Genomic DNA, 21,182 nt, shown 5'->3' on the forward strand with positions numbered 1-21,182 from the left:
TATCTTTTTGAATTAGTGTTTTTATTTTCTTTGGATATATACTCAGTAATGGAATTACTGGATCATATGGTAATTCTGCTTTTAATTTTTTTTGGAACTTATCCTCTTTTCTAAGGGCCTGCACCAGTTTGCATTCCCACAAACAGTGTGTGAGTATTGCTTTTTCTCTACATCCTCAACAACACTTGTTTGTTGTTCATTGTGTTTTTGATTTTAGCTATTATGACAGGTGTGAAGTGATATCTTACTGAGGTTTTGATTTGCATTTCCCTGATGATTAATGATGCTGAACATTTTCTCATGTGTCTATTGCCATTTGTATGTCTTCTTTTTTTTAAGATTTTATTTATTCATGAGAGACACACAGAGAGAGAGGCAGAGACACAGGCAGAGGGAGAAGCAGGCTCCTTGCAGGGAGACTGACGTGGGACTTGATCCCGGGTTTCCAGGGTAACGCCCTGGGCCGAAGGCAGGCTCCAAGCCGCTGAGCCATTCAGGGATCCCCCCCATTTGTATGTCTTTTGATGGAAATATTAAATGTCTTGGTTGTGGTGATGATTACAAGGGAAACATTTGACAAAATATCAAATTTTATATTTTAAATGGGTGTGTCTTACTATAAGTAAATATTACTTCAGTAAAGTACATTTTTATTTATTATTATTATGTTTTAAAGATTTATTTATTTATTCATTAGAGACACAGACTGAGACACAGGCAGAGGGAGAAGTAGGCTCCCTGCAGGGAGCCCAATGTGGGACTCGATCCCGGACCCTGGGATCATACCCTGAGCGAAAGTCAGATGCTCAACCACTGAGCCACCCAGGCATCCCTATTTATTATTTTTTAAAAAGATTTGTTTTTTGAGAGAGAGAGAGCATGGAGGGAGAGGGGCAGAGGGAGAGAGAAACTATCATCTTGATATTTGTTTGCTATTTATTTTTTCTTAAAGATTTTATTTATTTGAGAGAGAGAGAGAGAGAGAGAGAAAGGCAGAGACAGAGGCAGAGTGAGAAGCAGGTTCCATGTAGGGAGCCTGATGTGGGACTCGATCCTGGAACTCCAGTATTACACCCTAGGCCGAAGACAGGCACTCAACCGCTGAGCCACCCAGGCATCCCATTTGCTGTTTATTCTAATGGCCTTTATTCATCTTTCCTGCTTTCTATTGGATCAATTATATTTTAATATTCCATTTTTTTGTCTCTACTGTTGATTAGTTAACTATACCTCTTTATTTTCTTAATGGTTGCCCTAGAGGTTAACATATGTATCTTCAACTTATCATGGTCTGTCTTCAAATATGATTGGCTGGTGGCAGGAAAAATGACAGCAGAGAGAATTAGATATCTAAGTAATTAGAGAGAATAGGGATGAGTAATGAGATTATTAGCAAAATGAATGCTAGTTAGTAGAGGTGTTGATGAATATGTCATAAATTATCTTACATCAAAGAGTATAGAGCTAATGATAGTCTAGTAAGTGAAATATTAGGGATATGGAAAATTGATAGGAAATAGCACTTATGCAACCCTTGAAGGCATGGTGCATCTCTACTAATTTCTGTACCTATGTATACATTATGCCTCTTTAAAGCACTCCTGAAAGCTCAATCACTTTTAGGTGGGAGTAGATTTATATGTTTGTAGTGAAAAAAGGATGTATTTGAACAACTACCTTTGTTTAGAAAGGATTCCCTTGCCTTCGGCTTGTGAACTTGCAGCTATATACACTTCATCAAAATATTCTTGATGCCAGGTTATCTAGAGAAATTTTATGGTTAACTTCAGTTTAAGGAAACAGGACAACTTTCTTTTAAATAATGCTTTGTTTTACATTTTCTATCCAATAAATGGGAACTTTTATAGGTAGAGAAAGGCTTTTTCTGGTATGAAGGAATAGTCCAGAAAAGTGAGTGACTTTGAGCAATTTATTCCTTCTTTGTGATGTACTTAGTAATAGAAATACCTTCTTTACCATGCTCCTTCATTATATTTTCCTTAATGTATGTCTCATTCTCCATTTCTTTTAGAATTCTTCAGATGAGAAATTATTTGTTTATGATTAAATCTTTCAACATTGAATAGGTTTTTATTCTTTAAGTTTTTATACAGAATAATTTTCCTTTTATGTTTGTTAGCAGAAAGAATAAAAGACCGTCAACATACTATGAGCAAGCAATATGAAAAAGAAAGGCAAAGACTTGCTTCTGGAATAGAAGAACTACGTACTAAGTTGATGCAAATAGAAGCTGAGAATTCTGATTTGAAGGTTAATATGGCTCACAGAACTAGTCAGTTTCAGCTGATACAAGAGGAGCTGCTAGAGAAAGCTTCAAGCTCTAGCAAACTGGAAAGTGAAGTAAGCTTGAATGAGCTGTTCATATGTACTAACTTTGGAGACAAAAAAAGATATTATAGAGTTTTGTAAAAGTTGTATGTGTTAAGTCCAGATTTATACATTAAAAAAAATTAATGGTACCACATCATTTATAAATCCTCTTAAAATTATATTTGGAAACCTTTGGGTTATAATCTATGTTAAAAGTAAGAAATTACTCTCTAGTGGCTAACAGGTCTCATATATGATAGAACTTGTGATGTATTGTGGTCTATTATTTCTTCTAAGTATAAGTTAATATGGCTAAAACACATTTACAAAAACAAACATTTACAAGTAAAGAATTTGGATTATGTCATTGGGAAAAAAAAAAGGAGTGATAATAGAGGATTTTGAATGTTAGCTAACAGCAGGACCAGCTGGGAAGCCTATTAAATAATGTGGATTTCTGGGTACTGTTCTAGTGATTCTGATTCAGTAGGTATGGAGTCATGTTCAGGAATCTGAATTTGTGAACAACTGCATATAAATTTGATATGCTTGGATTACATTTTGAAAATTGCATAATGTGTGTTTTGTGAATATCTGATTCTCATTTCTATTGAGAACAGAACAAGGACACCTTTTCAGGTAATTATAGACCAGGACCACTTGTGTATATGTTATACTCACACTTTAAACTGAGGCTGATGCCATCTATGGGAGTACTTTTAAAATGTCTGATTTCTCTTTGTAAAATCTGTAGCCTAGACTGAGGAAAAGATCTGTGGGATTACTTACATTATGTAAGTACTAGAAAAAGAGATTTAGTCTAAATCTAAATTATAGGCAATAGCTTACTTAAAAATAATCTAGTACTGAGATTAATAACTTTTTAAATACAAAATTAGCACAGTTTTGTTGAAAATACAGAAAGGACAAAGAACAAAATCAATTATTAATAATTCTACCACCAGAAATAGCTATTGTTAACATTTTATTATACTAATGTCAGTCTTTAACAGCTACTGTTAAGAAATGAGTTAGGATGAAGTCCTTTTTGGACATGGGGTCAGAATTAAACTATTTATGTATTACATAGCTAGAACAATCTGTCATATACCCAGTCTTCACTCACTATTTTTCTTCTAAATTGTCATTTATTTTTAAAAACTGATTATTTATTACAATGTGTTTTCAGATGACAAAGAAATGTTCTCAACTTTTAACTCTCGAAAAACAGCTGGAAGAAAAAATTGTTGCTTATTCCTCTATTGCTGCAAAAAATGCAGAACTAGAACAGGAGCTTATGGTAAAAATTACTGTTTGGCTACAAATTCACTGTGACTTTAAGGCACTTGATTTGTGACAGCATGTTTTATAATCATTGTCATACATTATACCAAATAGAAAAATATAAATTCTACTAAACTTTTCTGAGGATTCATTTTCTTGTTTCTGCATTTTTAAGTTTATAGGCTTATATGGCAAGTTGTTACCTGTAATTTCTTGTTTTTATTCTAGTAGAATTGAAGGAAATAGTATATTTCTTTGATATGCTTGTCAGTATTTTAAAATAGTAAATCTTTTTTTTTAAGGTTTTCTTTATTTATTTCAGAGAGAGAAAGAATACTGGCAAGGTGAGGGGCAGAAGGAAAGGGAGAATGGACTCTCTGCTGAGCAGGGAGCCCAGTACGGGCTCAATCCCAGGATCCTGAGATCATGACCTGAGCCTAAGGCAGACACTTAACTCACTGAGCCACTCAGGCACCCCAGCCACTTACTAAAATAGTTAATTTTTTTTTCATTTTGATACAGTTTTTAAAAATAATCATTTTATCTTTTCAATAAATGTTTATTTTTTTTTTAAATTTTTATTTATTTATGATAGTCACAGAGAGAGAGAGAGAGAGGCAGAGACACAGGCAGAGGGAGAAGCAGGCTCCATGCACTGGGAGCCCGATGTGGGATTCGATCCCGGGTCTCCAGAATCACGCCCTGGGCCAAAGGCGGGCGCCAAACCGCTGCGCCACACAGGGATCCCTCAATAAATGTTTAAATATTTTTGAAGTTTTATACACTACTGTGAGTCTTCAAAAAATAGAATATGACAAATTTAATGATTTACTTATATTCTTTTATGTAAAACTAGTTCTTAATTATATTCTTTTAAAGTGTGTTTTTTTTTTAATATTTTGTTTATTTATTCATGAGAGACACAGAGAGGGAGAGGCAGAGACACAAGCAGAGGGAGAAGCAGGCTCCATGCAGGGAGCCCGATGTGGGACTCGATCCTGGGACTCCAGGATCATGCCCTTAGCTGAAGGCAGGCACTCAAGCGCTGAGCCACCCAGATGTCCATTTTATTTTATTTTATTTTATTTTATTTTATTTTATTTTATTTTATTTTATTTTATTTTTTTATTTTATTTTATTATTTTATATTTTATTTTATTATTTTATATTTTATTTTATTTTATTTTATTTTATTTTATTTTATTTTATTTATTCATGAGAGACACAAAGAGGGAGAGGCAGAGACATTAAAGTGTTTTTGTATTTCTAGGAAAAGAATGAAAAGATAAGAAGTCTAGAAACTAATATCAATACAGAACATGAGAAAATTTGTTTAGCTTTTGAAAAGGCCAAGAAAATTCATCTTGAACAGCATAAAGAAATGGAAAAGCAGATTGAAAGAGTAAGATACTATGTTTTTCTTTTCTGTGGCTGAATAATACTCCATTGTGTGTGTGTGTGTGTGTGTGTGTGTGTGTGTATCCATCAGTTGATGGACATTTGGCCCTTTACATAATTTGACTTTTGTTAAGTACTGCTATAAATATCGAGGTGTATTTGCCCATTTAAATCAGTATTTTTGTATCCTTTGGGTAAATAAATTATTAGTGCAATTCCTGGGTCATAGGGTAGTACTATTTTTAACTTTTTGAGGAACCTCTATACTATTTCCCAGAGTGGCTGTTGCAAATAGCTGGTAGAGTATATTATGCTAAGAGAAATAAGTCAGAGAAAAACAAATACCATATGATTTCACTCATATGTGGAATGTAAGAAACAAAATAGATGAACATAAGGAAGGGGAGAAAGAGGGAGGCAAATCATAAGAGACTATTAACTATAGAGAACAAATTGAGGGTTAATAGAGGGTTGTAGGTGGGGGCTAGGCTAAATAGGTGATGGCTATTAAGGAGAACACTTGTTGTGATAAGCACTGGATGTTATATGTAAGTGAGGAGTCACTAAATTCTGTTCCTGAAACCAATATTACACTATAACTAACTAGAATTTAAATAAAAACTTGAAACAAAATAAAGAATTAAGTATATGGCAAAAAAAGATACTGTGTTTCTCCAAGTAGATACAATGTATATTTAGAATATGAAAGCTGAAAAGAACCTTAAACATAACTAGCTCACTTTCTTTTTTAGATAAGAAGGAAACAAAGACATAGAAAAGTAGCCAGTACTATAATTAGCATCCCATTACTTCTGGATCATTTTACAATGCTTTCTTAAATAATACTCTTGCCATTTCTTCTTCTTCTTTTTTTTTTTTACTCTTGCCCTTTCAGTTTAATAATTATTTTTGACATTATTAAAGTAAGAGTGATTTTTTACTCTTTTCCACTAGAGATATTAATTGCTTGAGGATTGAGAGTAGAAGTGTTTTTTGTTTAAAAGAGTAAAAACAAGGTAATGAAGAACGTGTGAGACCAAAAACATAAGACTAAGTAAAAAACAGATTATTTGGGTGGATTTAATATAGAATGGAACTCTTATAGAATAAGAGAAAAAAATATGAGCTTGAAATATAGAGCAATAACATTACTCAATCTGAGCAACAGAGAGAAAAAAGATTTGGCAAAAAGAACAGAGCCTAGGGACCTGTGGAATATATGTCAGAACTGAAACTCTGTACCTGTTAAACAATACCTCCTATTATCCCCTCCCCCCATCCCGTAGCTACCATCATTCTACTTATTTCTGTCTCTATGATTTTGACTACCTTAAGTACCTCAGGTAAGTGGAATCATATAGTATTTGTCTTTTTGTGACTGGCTTAATTCAGTTAGCATAATGTCCTTGAAGTTCATCCATATTATGAAATATTGCAGTATTTACTTCCTTTATAAGAATGAGTGATATTCTGTTGTCTGTATATTGCACGTTTTGCTTATCCATTTATCTGTTGATGGGCACTGATTGCTCTGGCTAGAACTTCTAGTACTGAATAGAAGTGAGAGGAGGCATCCTTGTTTTGTGCTTGATCTTAGAGGAAAAGCTTTCAGTCTTCCACCATTTTGAGTAGGATGTTAGCTGTGGGTTTTCCATATATGGCTTTTATTATGTTAAGGTAATTTTCTTTTATTCCTAGTTTGTTGAGTGTTTTAATCATGAAAAGGTGTTGAATTTTGTCAGGTTTTCTTCAATTGAGATGATCATGTTTTTTTTTTTTCTTTCATTCTGTTGATATGGCAATGTAATCATTGATTGATTTTTACATATTGAACCACCCTTGCATTCCAGGAACAAATCCTACTTGATCATAGTGTACAATCCTTTTACCACGCTGCTAAGTTTGAATTATCAATATTATATTCATTTGGCATTAATGTTCATAAGGGGTATTGATCTATAGTTTTCCATTAGTGTCTTTGTCTGGTTTTGGTGTCAGGTTAAAACTGGTCTCAGAATTAGTTAAGAAGTGATCTCTCTTCCTTAACTTATTTTGGAAAAGCTTGAGAAAGATTTTTGTTGTTTTTTTTTATATTTTACTATTTGAGAGAGAGGACAAGGATGGGGGGAGTGGCAGAAGTAGAGACTCTCAAGCAGACTCCTTCCTGAGCACAGAGCCCAATGCCGGACTTGATCCCATGACTCATGAGATCATGACCTGAGCAGAAATCACAAGTCAGACGCTCAACTGACTGAGCCATACAGGCATCCCTAACGATTGGTATTCTTTAAATGTTTGGTAGAATTCACTAGCAAAGCTGTCAGGTTCAGTGCTTTTCTTTGTTGAGAGATTTTTGATTCCTGATTTAAAATCTTACCAGCCATAGGTCATTCAGATGATCTATTTCTTCATCATACAGTCTTTGTAGGTTTTATATTTCTAGGAATTTGTCCATTTCATCTAGGTTATTCAATTTCTGGGCATACAATTATTCACAGTACTCTCTTTTGTATAATCCCTACTTTCATTTCTGATTTTGGTAATTTGAGTTCTGTGTTTTTTAATCTACTCAGCTAAATATTTGTCAATTTTACTTATTTTTTTCTAAGAGCCAATTTTTTGTTTCATTGATATTCTTTATTTTCTGTTCTCCATTTTGTTGATCTTTAATCTTTATTATTTTGTTCCCTCAACTAGCTTTGGGTTTGGTTTGTTCTTTTTCTAGTTCCTTATATTTTGAAGTTAAATTATTGATGAGATCTTTTTTGTTTTTTAATGTAAGCATTTATAGCTGTAAATTTACCCTTTAGCACCACTTTGGTTGTGTCCTTTTTAAGTTTTTGTAAGTTGTGTTTTTGTTTTCATTTGTCTCCTAATTATCTTCTGATTTCCCTTGTGAATTCTTCTTTGATTCATTGGTTGTTTAAAAATCTGTTGTTTAATTAATGCCACAATCTTGTGAATTTTTTAATTTTCCTTTCATGGGGCACCTGGATGCCTCAGTCAGTTAAGTATCTGCCTTCCGCTCAGGTCATGATCTCAGGGCCTGAGATCGAGCCTTGCACCAGGCTCTCTGATCAGCGGGGAGCCTGCTGCTCCCTTTCCCTCTGCCTGCTGCTCCCTTTCCCTCTGCCTGCTGCTCTGCCTACTTGTACGCTCACTCACTTTCTCTCGGTCAAAAAAATAAATAAAATCTTAAAAAAATTTAAAATTTTCCTTTCATTCATCATTTCTAATTTCATCTGGTTGTAGTTAGAGAAGGTACTTTGAATGGTATGTGTCCTTTTAAATGTGTTGAGTCTTCCATTTGTGGCCTAACATGGTCTATCCTGCAAAATGTCCCCTTTACACTTGAGAAGAATGTGTATTCTGTTGAGTAGAGTGTTCTGTATATGTCTATTAGATCTAGTTGGTTTATTATGTTAAGTCATCTGTTTCCTTATTTTCTGTCTGGTCTTCTGTCCATTATTATAAGTGGGGTACTGATGTTTCCAACTATTTTTGTAAAACTATTTTTCCCTTTAATTCTGTCAGTTTTTGCCTTGTATATTTTGATTGTCATTACATGAATAAATTTTATAATTATTATATCTCACTATTATTTAGAATTTTTTAGTAAATAATGTCCTCCTTGTCTTTACCACCTTTTTTGATTTAAAGTGTTTTATCTGATATTTGTGTAGGTATCCCTGCTCTCTTTTGGTTACTATTTGCATGGAATATCTTTTTCTGTTCTTTCACTTTCAACATGTTTGTGTCTTTGGATCTCAGGTGAGTCTCGGTAGACAGCATATACAGTTGCCTCTTGAACAACTTGAGTTTGAACTGCATGGATCCACTTATTTGTGGATTTTTTGCAGCAGTACTATAAATGTATTTTCCTTATGATTTTATTAATAACATCTTTTCATCTAGCATATTATAAGAATATGATACATGTAACATACAAAATATGTGTTAATCAACACACACAATCAGTATGTGTTTCTGTTATTGGTAAGGCTTTGGTCAAGAGTAGGCTCTCAGGAGTTAAATTTTTGTGTAGTCAAAAGTTGTACACAGATTTTCAACTGCAAAAGGGTCAGCCCCCCCTAAACTCTGCATTGTTCAAGAGTCAACTGTAGTTGGATCATGTGTTTTTATCTTCTATTTAAAATGTTTCATGATTTTAAAAAAATTATATGAAAGTTAATAAATTGTGTTTATATGTTTAGCTTGAATCTCAACTAGAGAAGAAAGACCAACAGTTTAAAGAACAAGAAAAGACTATGTCCATTTTGCAGCAAGATATAATATGTAAACAGCATCATCTTGAATCACTAGACCGACTCTTGACAGAAAGCAAAGGGGTAAAATCACCTTTGTAAAAGTGCTGTTTAAAGCTGACTAATCATTTATGTTTCTGTAACCTACCTTCAATTCTAATTAAATCAATTGTTTAGCAGCCCATTAGTAATGCTAAAATTAGAATATTTATACATATACTCATATTTTTGCTACCAATCTGTGTGTTTTTAGGAGATGGAAAAGGAAAACATGAAAAAAGATGAAGCTTTGAGAACATTACAGAACCAAGTATCTGAAGAAACAATCAAGGCTAGTACGCTAATTTTTAAAAACTTTTTTCTTAATAGGGACATTCTGTAGCTTTTATACTTTTCTCTATAAATTGTAAAAATTATTTAGATAACAATTTGCAGGTAAAGATTTTACCTGAGTGAGTGAATTTAGTTTCTGTAAATATATTTTCTTCAATGTGAATTATGATCTTAATTATTTGATTTTTGGTAATCTGGCTTGTTGATTGTTTACCCTATTTTTTGTTTTTTTTTTGTTTTTTGCCTTAAGAAAGGTTTCTTTTTTAACAAAAAATGTGTTTTTAAGCATAGCTACTTATCAGTAAAGAATTAACAGAGGAAGTGAAGGGAGAGGAATATATAAGCAGTCGAGTTTTGCTTCTTTTTACCAGTTCTGCTATAAGATTAATTAGGGGATGAAATCAAAATTTCCAGGTAAAATACAGTTTTGTAATTACTCTGTCTTCGTGGTTTAAAAAATGGGTTTTGGAGCTAAGTTGCCTTGGGTTTCCGTTCTGACTTCACGGTGCTTATTAGTTGACTTTAACAGTGGCTAGGTTATTTAAGCTCTCTGAATTTCAACTTTTCATCTATAAAATACAGATTATAATACTCTAGAGAAGGGTCAGTAGGAATAATAGATGAAATGAGATACATGTAATGCTCAGCACATACTCAGTTACTGAGAGTTTAATAAGTATTTATATTTGATATTTCTTCCTTGTATTTTTAGTGTTAAAAACAAGTCCAAAGTTGCTGTTATCTTTATTCTGTGATATATGGATTGAATATAAAGAATATTTTTAAAATTCAGTGTTATTTTTGCCTAGTACTCTGTATTTAATCCATTTTGTTACCAAATATGCCTGTGTAAATACAATTATATCTTTATCCATAACTTTGTATAGTACTCTCCAAAACTTAACATTTAACGCCATGTCAATTCATTTCCTCATGTAAAAATAGTCTCTAAGATCATTAACATGAAAAAATCATAAAAGTTATAGGCATAAAATAATTTCATTAAATAAAATCAATGTTGCTATTTAACTCCTGTTTTTTATTAAATTATATAACCCATCTAGTAGTTTATTTTTATATATTAATAACCAGATATTAATATCGGTAAGAATAAATTATGTTATTGGATTTTATTCCCTTAATAGCTCTAATACTGGGGCAAATACCAAAATGAGGAAGAAATATAGAAGCAACATTCCTATGACTCAAGCTATATTAAACTTAACATACTGGATATTTATAGCAACAAAATTGAAGTTACAAATCTAGTTTCTTCTTGATTATGTGATTACCACTTTCCCTTGTTGACTTTTGGCTATGTCCCTCTACGTACCTCTGTTTGTTCTTTGCATTAAAAGTAATGAATTCTTAAAAAATAACCAAAGGGCAGCCTGGTGGCTCAGCGATTTAGCGCTGCCTTCAGCCCAGGGCATGATCCTGGAGACTTGGGATCGAGTCCCACATTGGGCTCTCTGCATGGAGCCTGCTTCTCCCTCTGCCTGTGTCTCTGCCCCCCCCCCCAACCCCCGTGTCTTTCATGAATAAAGTCTTTTAAAAAATCAATATATTCTTACAATCGACAAATTCTTTTTTTTTTTTTTAAGATTTTATTTATTTATTCATGAGAGAGGCAGAGACATAGGCAGGGGGAGAAGCAGGCTCCATGCAGGAAGCCTGAAGTAGGATTCCATCCTGGGACTCCAGGATCACGCCCCGAGCCACAGGCAGATGCTCAACCGCTGAGCCACCCAGGCGTCCCACAATCGACAAATTCTTGAAAAATGCGTCAATCCAACCATTAACAAAGGAAGTACAAATAAAGCTAATGAAGTCACAAAAATTATTAATTTTCTATCTGCAAGAGATTTCTAAGAATCAATTTAAAGTTGTATCACTTATGAAAGTATGATTAATGAGAAGTAGAAGATTGATGGGAAAATTCTGAACAAGAACAAGAAACTAATAAATTAAAGCAGTTATGTTACATGTTGTTAAATAGAATATTGAGAAAGTTGCTTATTAGATTTAGAGTTTTGTTTACTTATTTTCTTTTGTTTTGTTTTTATGTTCCACTCTGGATTTTTTTTCTTTTCCCAAAGAAAGTTGTAAGTGGAAAAAAATTTAAAAAGAACCTAGCTGCTTTTGTTGAAGGTAGGTAGGTAGAGCTCACACCTGGTTACCCCCATACTATACTTCTGAGGAAATTCTTTGGTTCAACAAAGCAATGTCTTTGTTTTCATTTCTATTCATTCATGTCCATATGTATACATGTATATTTATAATGGTATGAGGTGAATGATGCTTATCCATATGAGATATAGACTCTCAAACCCCTTGTTCAAATAATAAATTCAACAGAGTAGTAAATGGTTTTTACTATTTTTTAAATTGATTTATTAATTTTACTTAAATTTTATTTTGAAAAATTCCAAACCTACAAAAAAATAGAAAGTATAGAGAACATTTGTGTACCCTTTACTAGATTTACTGTTAAGCTGTAGCTACATTCATTTCATATCTCCCTATACACATGTATGCACATACCCACTTTGCAGGCTTCTACCCAGTCTCATACAGACACATTTCCTTTTTGCCAGACCACCTGAGAGAGGGTTGCAGATGTCATAACCCTTTACACCTTCAATATTTTTTTAAAGGGACTTTTATTTTTTGGTTTTAAAGATTAATTATTTATTTATTTGAGACACAGAGAGAGGGATAGAGAGAGAGAGGCAGAGACACAGGCAGAAGCAGAAGCAGGCTCCATGCAGGGAGCCTGATGTGGGACTCGATCCCAGGACTCCAGGATCAGGCCCTGGGCTGAAGGCAGCGCTAAATCGCTGAGCCACCAGGCTGCCCCTATACCTTCAGTATTTAAACTTGCATCTCCTGGGGACAGAAACTTTTTCCTATGTGACCATACCACTCTACATACCTGAGAAAGTAAAAATTAATTCAGTGACATCAATCAACACACAGTCCGTACTGAAATTTTTCCAATTATTTAAAGTCATTCTGTAGCCTTGTTACTCAAAGCATGATCTGTGGACTAGCAACATCAACATCACTTAGGAACTTGTTTGACTTGTGGAATTTCGGTTGTAACCCAGGTCTACCAGAATTGGGACTAAGGTGAAGGAAGTGAATTACTTCTGATGCAAAATTTAGGGAGATGCTTACTCTCAGGGTCATATAAGTGTAATGTTGGCACTTGGCATGACCCTGAGAGTGAGTGTCTCATTATATTTTGAGCCCATGTCTCCTGTTTTATATCATCCTATTCCTTGTCCTTCTAACTGATTCACAATCTGTATTTCAGTAGGGTGCCCAGCTGACTTGTATGCTCATTAAAACCTTTAAAAACACTACTTTAGATTTTTCTTGTTCTTTTTCCAGCCTAGGATTCAATTATACTTACATGTTGATTTTGGCACTTTAGGTTTCCCTAAGCTCACTCTCTATTCTCCTATTCTTCTTGAATCTTCTGAAAAGTCTGGGTCAACTAGAACATCCCATGAGTTATACTGTGTTCTTCTGCTTCCCATCAGGAAGCACATGTCAAACCACCCCATTACTGGCATTGCCAATATTGGCACTTTATTTAAGCTGATTGCTGCCAGATCTCACCATGTGAAGGGCACATTTTTTTCCTTTATAATTAATAAATGTGCAGTGATTCTTTCAGGCCATGTGAATGCCCCACTCCTCAACAACCTATAACCAGTAATTTTAATAACTAGTGATAAATATTGCCTGAATTAGTCTTTATATTATTAATTATCAGGTGTGGTATTCTGACAGTCCCCAGATTTTATTTCTTCTCTGTGTGCGGGGATGATACAAGTGCCAGTGCTCATTCTCACGCTTCAGAAAGAAAACTCAAAACAACAAAAACCTCAGAAAAAAGAAAGAAAACTCTTAAGTATTTATACCTTTCATAAAACAAACATTAATTTAAAAATTATTATACTAGGGCAATAATTTATTAGCAAGGATAATAATTCAAAATTACCAACTCTTTAGCTGTTAATGGTTATACTCACAGACTAGAGGGACTGTCTTCAAAAATTGTCTTTCAAGATTGTCTATTTAGAAATGAGTTGCAAGAATAATTTTATGATATAGAATAAATAGTATCTGCAAGAGGGAGCATTTTTCTCTTTGTCTCATCTTGAGATTTCTTTTACACCTTCAAGATGACTTATAAGAATGCTTGCTTTAAGGGGGGAAAAAACACTCCCGAAAAGCTCAAAATTATAGTAAGAAAGGAGCAAGACAGGCATCTTATTGACATGTGGGATATGGATCACATGTGCAAATTTTGGCCCTTGAACTAATTTTTGTGGAAAAAAAAGTTACTGAATTTGGGTTGCTCTTTGCTCATTTGCTCTTTATTATTAAGGTTACAGTGTAAAGCATTTGCAGCTATTGAACCAAGTTACGGTGCTGCCTTTCTGAAAATGTTTTCATTGATTCAAAACAAATGCAGCCTCCTAAGTTTTTTTTCCAGCTTACAGAAACATTTTCATTTTCTTAGTGACTTCATCATATTTAGAATATTCACTCCATAGAATTATTAGCATAGTACACCAGTGCTTTTTTCCTTGATCAAGGGAACTTAAGGAATAGGCTTATATATTGCTTACCATTTTAGGTTAGTGTTTTAGGGCATTTGGTCTACAGGTTCTTGACAGTTGGCCCCAGTATGTCTTTCCAATCTAATCTCCCAAATACCCATCTCCTATAAACTGATACTCTTCATACCCTAAATTGCCAACTTCACACCATTCCTTTTCACATTGTCTTGTCTCTGGACTTACTCCCTCTCCCCAGAATGCCCTTCTTCACTTGTTCATGTTCTGTTTATTCTTCAGGACCTCAATCTCCGATCTCCTAATTTGCAATGAAAAATTTGTTTTCTAAATAAATCTTTTCTATAATACCATTTTGTACCCTAAGTTGGGCTGAGTATTCACTGTTTGAAGCATTTAGGTAACATAAACCTGTAAAATATTGAATATATAATAAGCACTCATTACTATGAATTGATTTTTCTTTTTTTACTTTTTTCCTGCTTAGGTCAGACAACTAGATTCAGCACTGGAAATTTGTAAGGAAGAACTTGCCTTGCATTTGAATCAATTAGAAGGAAATAAGGAAAAGTTTGAAAAGCAGCTAAAGAAGAAATCTGAAGAGGTAAATTAGCACTTTTGTAAATAGCATATTTTTCACATGATTTCTTTTTGAGTTTTTTTTTTTTAATATTCTTTAAAAGTACATCTTAATGTAGCTGATAAAAAAAAAATTTTCATTAAGGGGCATGTGGGTGACTCAGTCAGTTAATGTCTGCCTTTGGCTCAGGTCATGATCCCCGGGTCCTGGGATAGAACCCCATAGTGGCTCCCTGCTCAGAGGAGAGTCTGCTTCTCCCTCTGCCCCTCCCTCCCACTTGTAATCTGTCTCTCAGATAAATATATAAAATCTTTACATTAAAATATAAATTCTAATTTTATATTCTTTGTTTTTTTTTAAGGTTTTATTTATTTATTCATGAAAGAAACAGAGAGAGGCAGACACAGGCAGAGGGAGAAGCAGGCTCCATGCACAGAGGCCGATGTGGGACTCAATCCCAGGACTGTGGGATTATGCCCTGAGCCAAAGGCAGACGCTCAACTGCTGAGCCACCTAGGTGTCCCATATTCTTTGTTTATAACAAACATTAATTCAGTGCAACACAAAATATGACACCTTAAATTCTGATTCTTTTATCTATTTCGAGGGAATCAGAAGATGAAATTATTTAGAGTAATTCTAATATAAAATGATTAATATAGAGAGTAATATAAAATGATTAACACTTAGAATATTGTTTTAGATTTAGAAGTATAAAATGCCTCAAGTTTTTTCATTTTGTTTTTGCTTTTTCTGGTTGTCTAAAGGATTGAGAATTAGATTTAGAAATTCAACTTTCTCTATTGAGATGAATTATTGAGATACTGGATAATTAGAAGAAAGGACCAAGTCAGAGTTCTCTTCTACTATTTTCTAGCAGTTTAAAAATTCTTTCTTCTGGAATACTTATTGGAAAGATTTTTTTGCTTTAAAAGAAAGGCTTTTATTTTCCTTCATGTTAAAAATTGTTATGTAAGCAACAATAAGAAATTTTTTAAAGATTTACCTACAATCCACTTTCTAATACTTAAGCTTTCAGTAGTCTATGTGCCTGCCTGTTTTTCATAATTATGTTAGTGAAATGTAATTCTGGGGGGGTTTCCCCCTTAATTTCATTTTGTAAATATTGTATTTGCTCCTGTCTTTTAAATTATGATTTTAAGTGGTTGCATCATTTTAAATCAGATTGATATATCATCATTTATTAAACTTTTCCTCTTTTGGGAGCAGGTAAAGAATATTAAAAAATAAATATTAAATTATGCTGCATTATTAATTTGATTTTAACATAATTTCTTTTGGCAGATTTATTGGATTTGGATTATTAGGACAAAGGGAATTTTTCTCCTTCCTAGTAAATACTTCCAGATAATTTTAAAGGTATCTTTTAAAGCAATTTTGAGGACCAGCATATTCAAGCCTTAAATATGTGGAGTGAATGAATACAGTTTCTTAGTTGATATTGTCATTCCTTTATGTGTTTTGTTTTTGTTTTTAAGGTTTTATTTATTCATGAGCGATACAGAGAGAAAGGCAGAGACATAGGCAGAGGGAGAAGCAGGTTCCCTGCAGGGAGCCCAATGTGGGACTTGATCCCAAGACCCTGGGGTCATGACCTGAACCAAAAGCAGACATTCAACCACTGAGCCAGCCAGGTGCCCCTCCTTTATGTGTTTTTTGGATCGTGAATATTTGCATGATTTACTGAGATACCATTTTATAAACAACAGCAATAGTTTTACAACAATTACAACAATTATTACAACAATAATATAATAAATAGCACCTAACATTTATGCAGTGCTTATATGCCTGTAGTTTATTATCAGTAAGGAGAAAGTTTCATTATATGTAGCGTGGAGAAATCCATGGCTTCCTGGGTTCTGTCCCTTCTCTGAGAGGAGTCACATAAAACATGCTTCTTTCTCTAGCAGTGAAATGTGGCAATGTGTGTGCAGTGTTTCTGCCCAGAGAAGTTTGTTTATGACTCAAAGTTCAGGATTTTTACTGGGGGCTAGTCACCTAGGACAAGTATCAAAATTAGAAACTCCCAGAAGGAAAGTGTGATTCAGTGCCATAAGCCAAAACAATCTCATCACTTAGGGAATGTTTCAGAAGCCACATTCCCAGACACCATCCAAGAGTCAGTCGTATAAACAGACCCTTCTAATGTATCCTCCCATCAGAAAAATGAACCTGCCCTTCCATGTAACAAACTATAGCCATAAATACAATTATCCCACATGACACGTGAAGGTAAGAAGGAAGACTACTTTGACATTTTACGGCTTTTTATTTGACATGTCATTTTAATGAGAAATTTATATATTTGTTAGGTATACTGCTTACAGAAAGAACTAAAGATAAAAAATCACAGTCTTCAAGAGACTGCTGAGCAGAATGTTATTCTACAGCATACTCTTCAGCAACAGCAGCAAATGTTACAACAAGAAACAATTAGAAACGGAGAGCTAGAAGACATTCAAACTAAACTTGAAAAACAGGTATATATTATTGGTCAAAATAGTTTCACTTGTATGAAATAGAAATTTTAAAAATCAGTAATAAATATTTTGTTATTAATTGCTGTTTACCTGAAAAGATTTCCTAGTCTAAGAAATATTCTATTTTAACATTGAAAAATAGGTAAAATTCTATTTTTGTGTATTCTAACCTACATCTCTAATGCTATGGGCACATTTTTATCATCTATGGAACTTAGTTATAATTTAGACTTCTTCATTCAATCATGTTTTTGGATCAGGATGTGTGATAACCCCAAAGAAATGCTAAAGCAGTGTACTACAAGAAAAATTCCAAAGGAAACTATTTCTTTTTTTTTAATATTTAATTTATTTATTCATGAGAGACACAGAAAAAGAGAGAGAGAGAGGGGCAGAGACACAGGCAGAAGGAGAAGCAGGCTCCATGCAGGGAGCCGGACATGGGACTCGATCCCAGGTCTCCAGGATCAGACCCTAGGCCGAAGGCTGGCGCTAAACCGCTGAGCCACCAGGGCTGCCGAGGAAACTATTTCTAAAACTAAATGATAACTACAATGAAAGAATCTTAGGAATTTTATACTAGAGTTGAATCTTTTCTCTTTCATTCATTACCAGTTCATCTGAATTCTTTGGACAGCTATTTCATATTTTTGGTTTTGTTTTTTCTTTTTCAAACTTTATAAAAATGTATAAATTAAAAAACATTCCCTATAATCTCACAACACCTTACCTTTTTGTAATTTGGATGACTTTTTATTTATATATTCTAAATTCATCTTCAGCCTCTCCAGTGGAACTAAAGAATCTCTCAATGCATTCAGAAATATGAAGCAGGTATTCCCTGTTTTCTTTTTTTAAGAGACAGCTGTTCTGTGGCTTTCCATCCCTTTGTTAAAGTCTAGACCTATTGTTTGCTATGCCTACTGTTCAGCTTCATCCAAAAGCATTTCTTCATCTCTTCTGCGCTTGATTCCCACTTCCTAAGTCCCTTGTTGTTGACTCTGGTTTTCAGAATTGATTAAAATTCTTGTTCCTTCTGAAGTTGTTTTCATTTCAGTAATGATATTATGGCTTTCGTCTCTTTTTTTCCCCCATAAATCTACCAATTCATTTGTATACTCATTTGGTAATTTTTTTTTCTTTGTGATCTTTAAGAGATTTTTGTATGTTCTTTAATTTCTTCGAGGGTCTAAAGAAGTTTTTGTTTATTTTTTAAATTTTATTTATTCACAAGAGACACAGAGAGAGAGAGAGAAAGAGGCAGAGACACAGGCAGAAGGAGAAGCAGGCTCCATGAGGGAGCCTGATGTGGGACTTGATCCCGGGTCTCCAGGATCAGGTCCTGGGCTGAAGGCAGCGCTAAACCGCCGAGCCACCTGAGCTGCCCAAGAAGTTTCTATCTCAAAATTTCTCTAGTATTTGGAGTAAATATTCCAGTGTATACAGAATTCTCTTTCTGCCTTTCATTTATTTCCCAGTATGCATAGATTACATGTTAGATCCTTTCAGATTATTACTCATTTTTAGATTCTTTCTGCTTTATGAGTGTGCTATTTAATAAAACGCAGATGGTTCTCTTTAGTTTTTACCTGGGTTCTATTTTAATTTTATTCTTGGAACTTGAATTAGAAGTGTAGAATTAATAACTTATAATCTGTATTCAGTTCTTTAGTGAGAGGTTTTAGAAGAGCAGAGAGGATATTAAGGCCATTAGCCAGAATTAACTTGAAGAGCACAGTCATGTAGATGTTCATTGAAAACATGGAGTGTCTGAGTTTAACTAGGGAGAAAATACAGAATAAGAGGTGAGAAGATTAACTTGAACAGATCTCTATGAGATATGGTACATAGAAGCCAAAGTAAGTATTTCATGAAATAAGGAATGATAATTGGTGCCATGGGCTGCTGAAATCAAGATCAAGTAAAATGAGGGCTGAGAAATGTCCACTGGAATTAGCAACATGGAGGTCATTAGTGACACTGCTCAGTTTTGTAGAATGGCTAAATTGCTTTGGTTTGGGGAGTGAATGAGAAGTGAGAAGATGATACAACAAGAATAGGAAACTGGGAAATTGGGCTTTGAAGAGGAGGAAAGAAAGGGTGGTGGTAGTTGGAGAGAGGTAGAGGTATGGAGGATAGTTTTTCATAATGGGAATGTCTTGAACATTTTAAATGCTAATATAAAGAAGCCAAGAAGAGAGAGCAGTGATAGTCAGGAGCAATTTGACTTATATGGTAGGAAAAAAATACGTGTTTCACTGTAGGAGAACAGACGAAATAATAGGAGCAAATACAAGTGGTAATGTTTGAGAGCAGTTGGGAATTTAGAAGTCTTCATGAATGAATGAATTTGTGAAGAAGGAAAGCAACATAGTTTGACCAGAGAAGAAAACATTTCAAATGGATTTGGATAATGAAAAGGGGCACATTAATCATTATTTTGTTCAATTCTTGTAAATCTTATCTTAGTGTTATGATGTGGCTACTTCTAAATATGTATATGAATGAAATATCTTATACAAAGTTAAGTTTTGCCTTTTTATTTCCAAAACATTTACTTCCTACTCTGTACTTTGAGTTTTATAATACTGGAAACTGGAATCTGGAAACTGAATGATAGGCTAAAATTTATATAAATATTTTTATTCCAAAGAATGTTATACTGTGACTGAACTTAAAATACTTAATGAAAATTGTTTTATAAGGTATCAAAACTGGAACAAGAGCTTCAAAAACAAAGGGAAAGTTCAGCTGAAAAGTTGAGAAAAATGGAGGAGAAATGTGAAGCAGCCACACGTGAAGCTGATTTGAAAAGGCAAAAAGTTATTGAGCTTACTGGTACTGCCAGGTAAAATGAATATGTTAGTTTTTCTTTTTCTTCCTATTTCAACATCAGTAGTTACCTGAATTTCAATATCATATAATGTTAAGTGAAGCATTTGTTTAAAGATTTAATTTTTTCACAGCCTGTGTTTTTACAGCATTTTGTTTATACCTTTATATCCTTCTTTATGCTTTTTTTGTATTATAGTTAACATCCTTTATCCTCCTATTGTATTAAAAGTTCCTTAAGGCCAAAATAATTTCTAGTTTACTTTAGGATCCTCCCACAACAATTAGCATAGTTCCCTACACTTCATAGGCACCCAGCAACTATTATATTAAATTGTGAATACTATTAAAAGTTGTAGGCAAAGATGTACTCATTGAAAACTTTCATGGTGTCTAATTGTTTATGGAGGAGATTAGCTTAACAGAATACAACAGTGATTTTGAATCTTGGCTGATCATTAAAATTACCTGAGGAGCTTTAAAAAGTACTGATGCCTAGGTCTCACCTCCAAGGATTCTGACTTAATTTGGTTGAGTCCAGACCAGGAATCATTAGTTAATTGGTTAAGAAAGGACCCATAAGGTGAAAGCATTCCCCAGCTTCCCCAGACCTCTAATGCTTTGTCAGCAAGAGCTAACATGATTAATACACTCAAAGGGGGGGCCACGTGTGTGGCTCAGTTGGCTGAGCATCTTCCTTTGGCTCAGGTCATGACCCACCGTCTTGGGATTGAGCCCTGCATCGGGCTCTCTGCTCAGTGGGGATCCTGCTTTTCCTTCTCCTCCCTGCTTGTGCTCTGTCACTATCTCTGTCCCTCTTTCTCAAATAAATACATAAAACCTCTAAAGGAAATTATACACTCATAATTAACTACAATGCTACCAACAGGAGTCAAGAATTAACTTAGGCATTGAACTAAAACCCCATGTCCTCAGGTTCCCTCTCTCCCACTGACAAGAGTAAAGATCAGGGCTTTGTGCATTGAGTAGCAACTTGCTTTTCTAGATGTCAACTGTCATCTAGAACTGGGTCAAGAGGATTGCCCTGTGTTTAAGACTAAGA

At 34.1% G+C, this 21,182-nt stretch overlaps 1 protein-coding gene across 19 annotated transcripts in view; it reads left to right on the top strand.

Moving 5' to 3' along the window:
* Window positions 1–21,182, top strand: part of CCDC18 (coiled-coil domain containing 18) — a 108,765-nt gene that overhangs the window by 35,223 nt on the left and 52,360 nt on the right. For 18 of the 19 annotated variants that reach the window (XM_072834532.1, XM_072834536.1, XM_072834539.1 and 15 more), the window contains 8 exons: window positions 2,141–2,361; window positions 3,521–3,631; window positions 4,886–5,017; window positions 9,228–9,362; window positions 9,532–9,609; window positions 14,691–14,807; window positions 17,120–17,287; window positions 19,993–20,135. In XM_072834532.1, coding sequence (XP_072690633.1) covers window positions 2,141–2,361; window positions 3,521–3,631; window positions 4,886–5,017; window positions 9,228–9,362; window positions 9,532–9,609; window positions 14,691–14,807; window positions 17,120–17,287; window positions 19,993–20,135 — 1,105 coding nt within the window. The remainder of the gene's footprint in view (window positions 1–2,140; window positions 2,362–3,520; window positions 3,632–4,885; window positions 5,018–9,227; window positions 9,363–9,531; window positions 9,610–14,690; window positions 14,808–17,119; window positions 17,288–19,992; window positions 20,136–21,182) is intronic. The other variant, XM_072834528.1, reaches the window with a different exon arrangement.

This window comes from Canis lupus, chromosome 8 (genome assembly GCF_048164855.1).
Source record: "Canis lupus baileyi chromosome 8, mCanLup2.hap1, whole genome shotgun sequence".
NCBI lineage: Eukaryota > Metazoa > Chordata > Mammalia > Carnivora > Canidae > Canis > Canis lupus.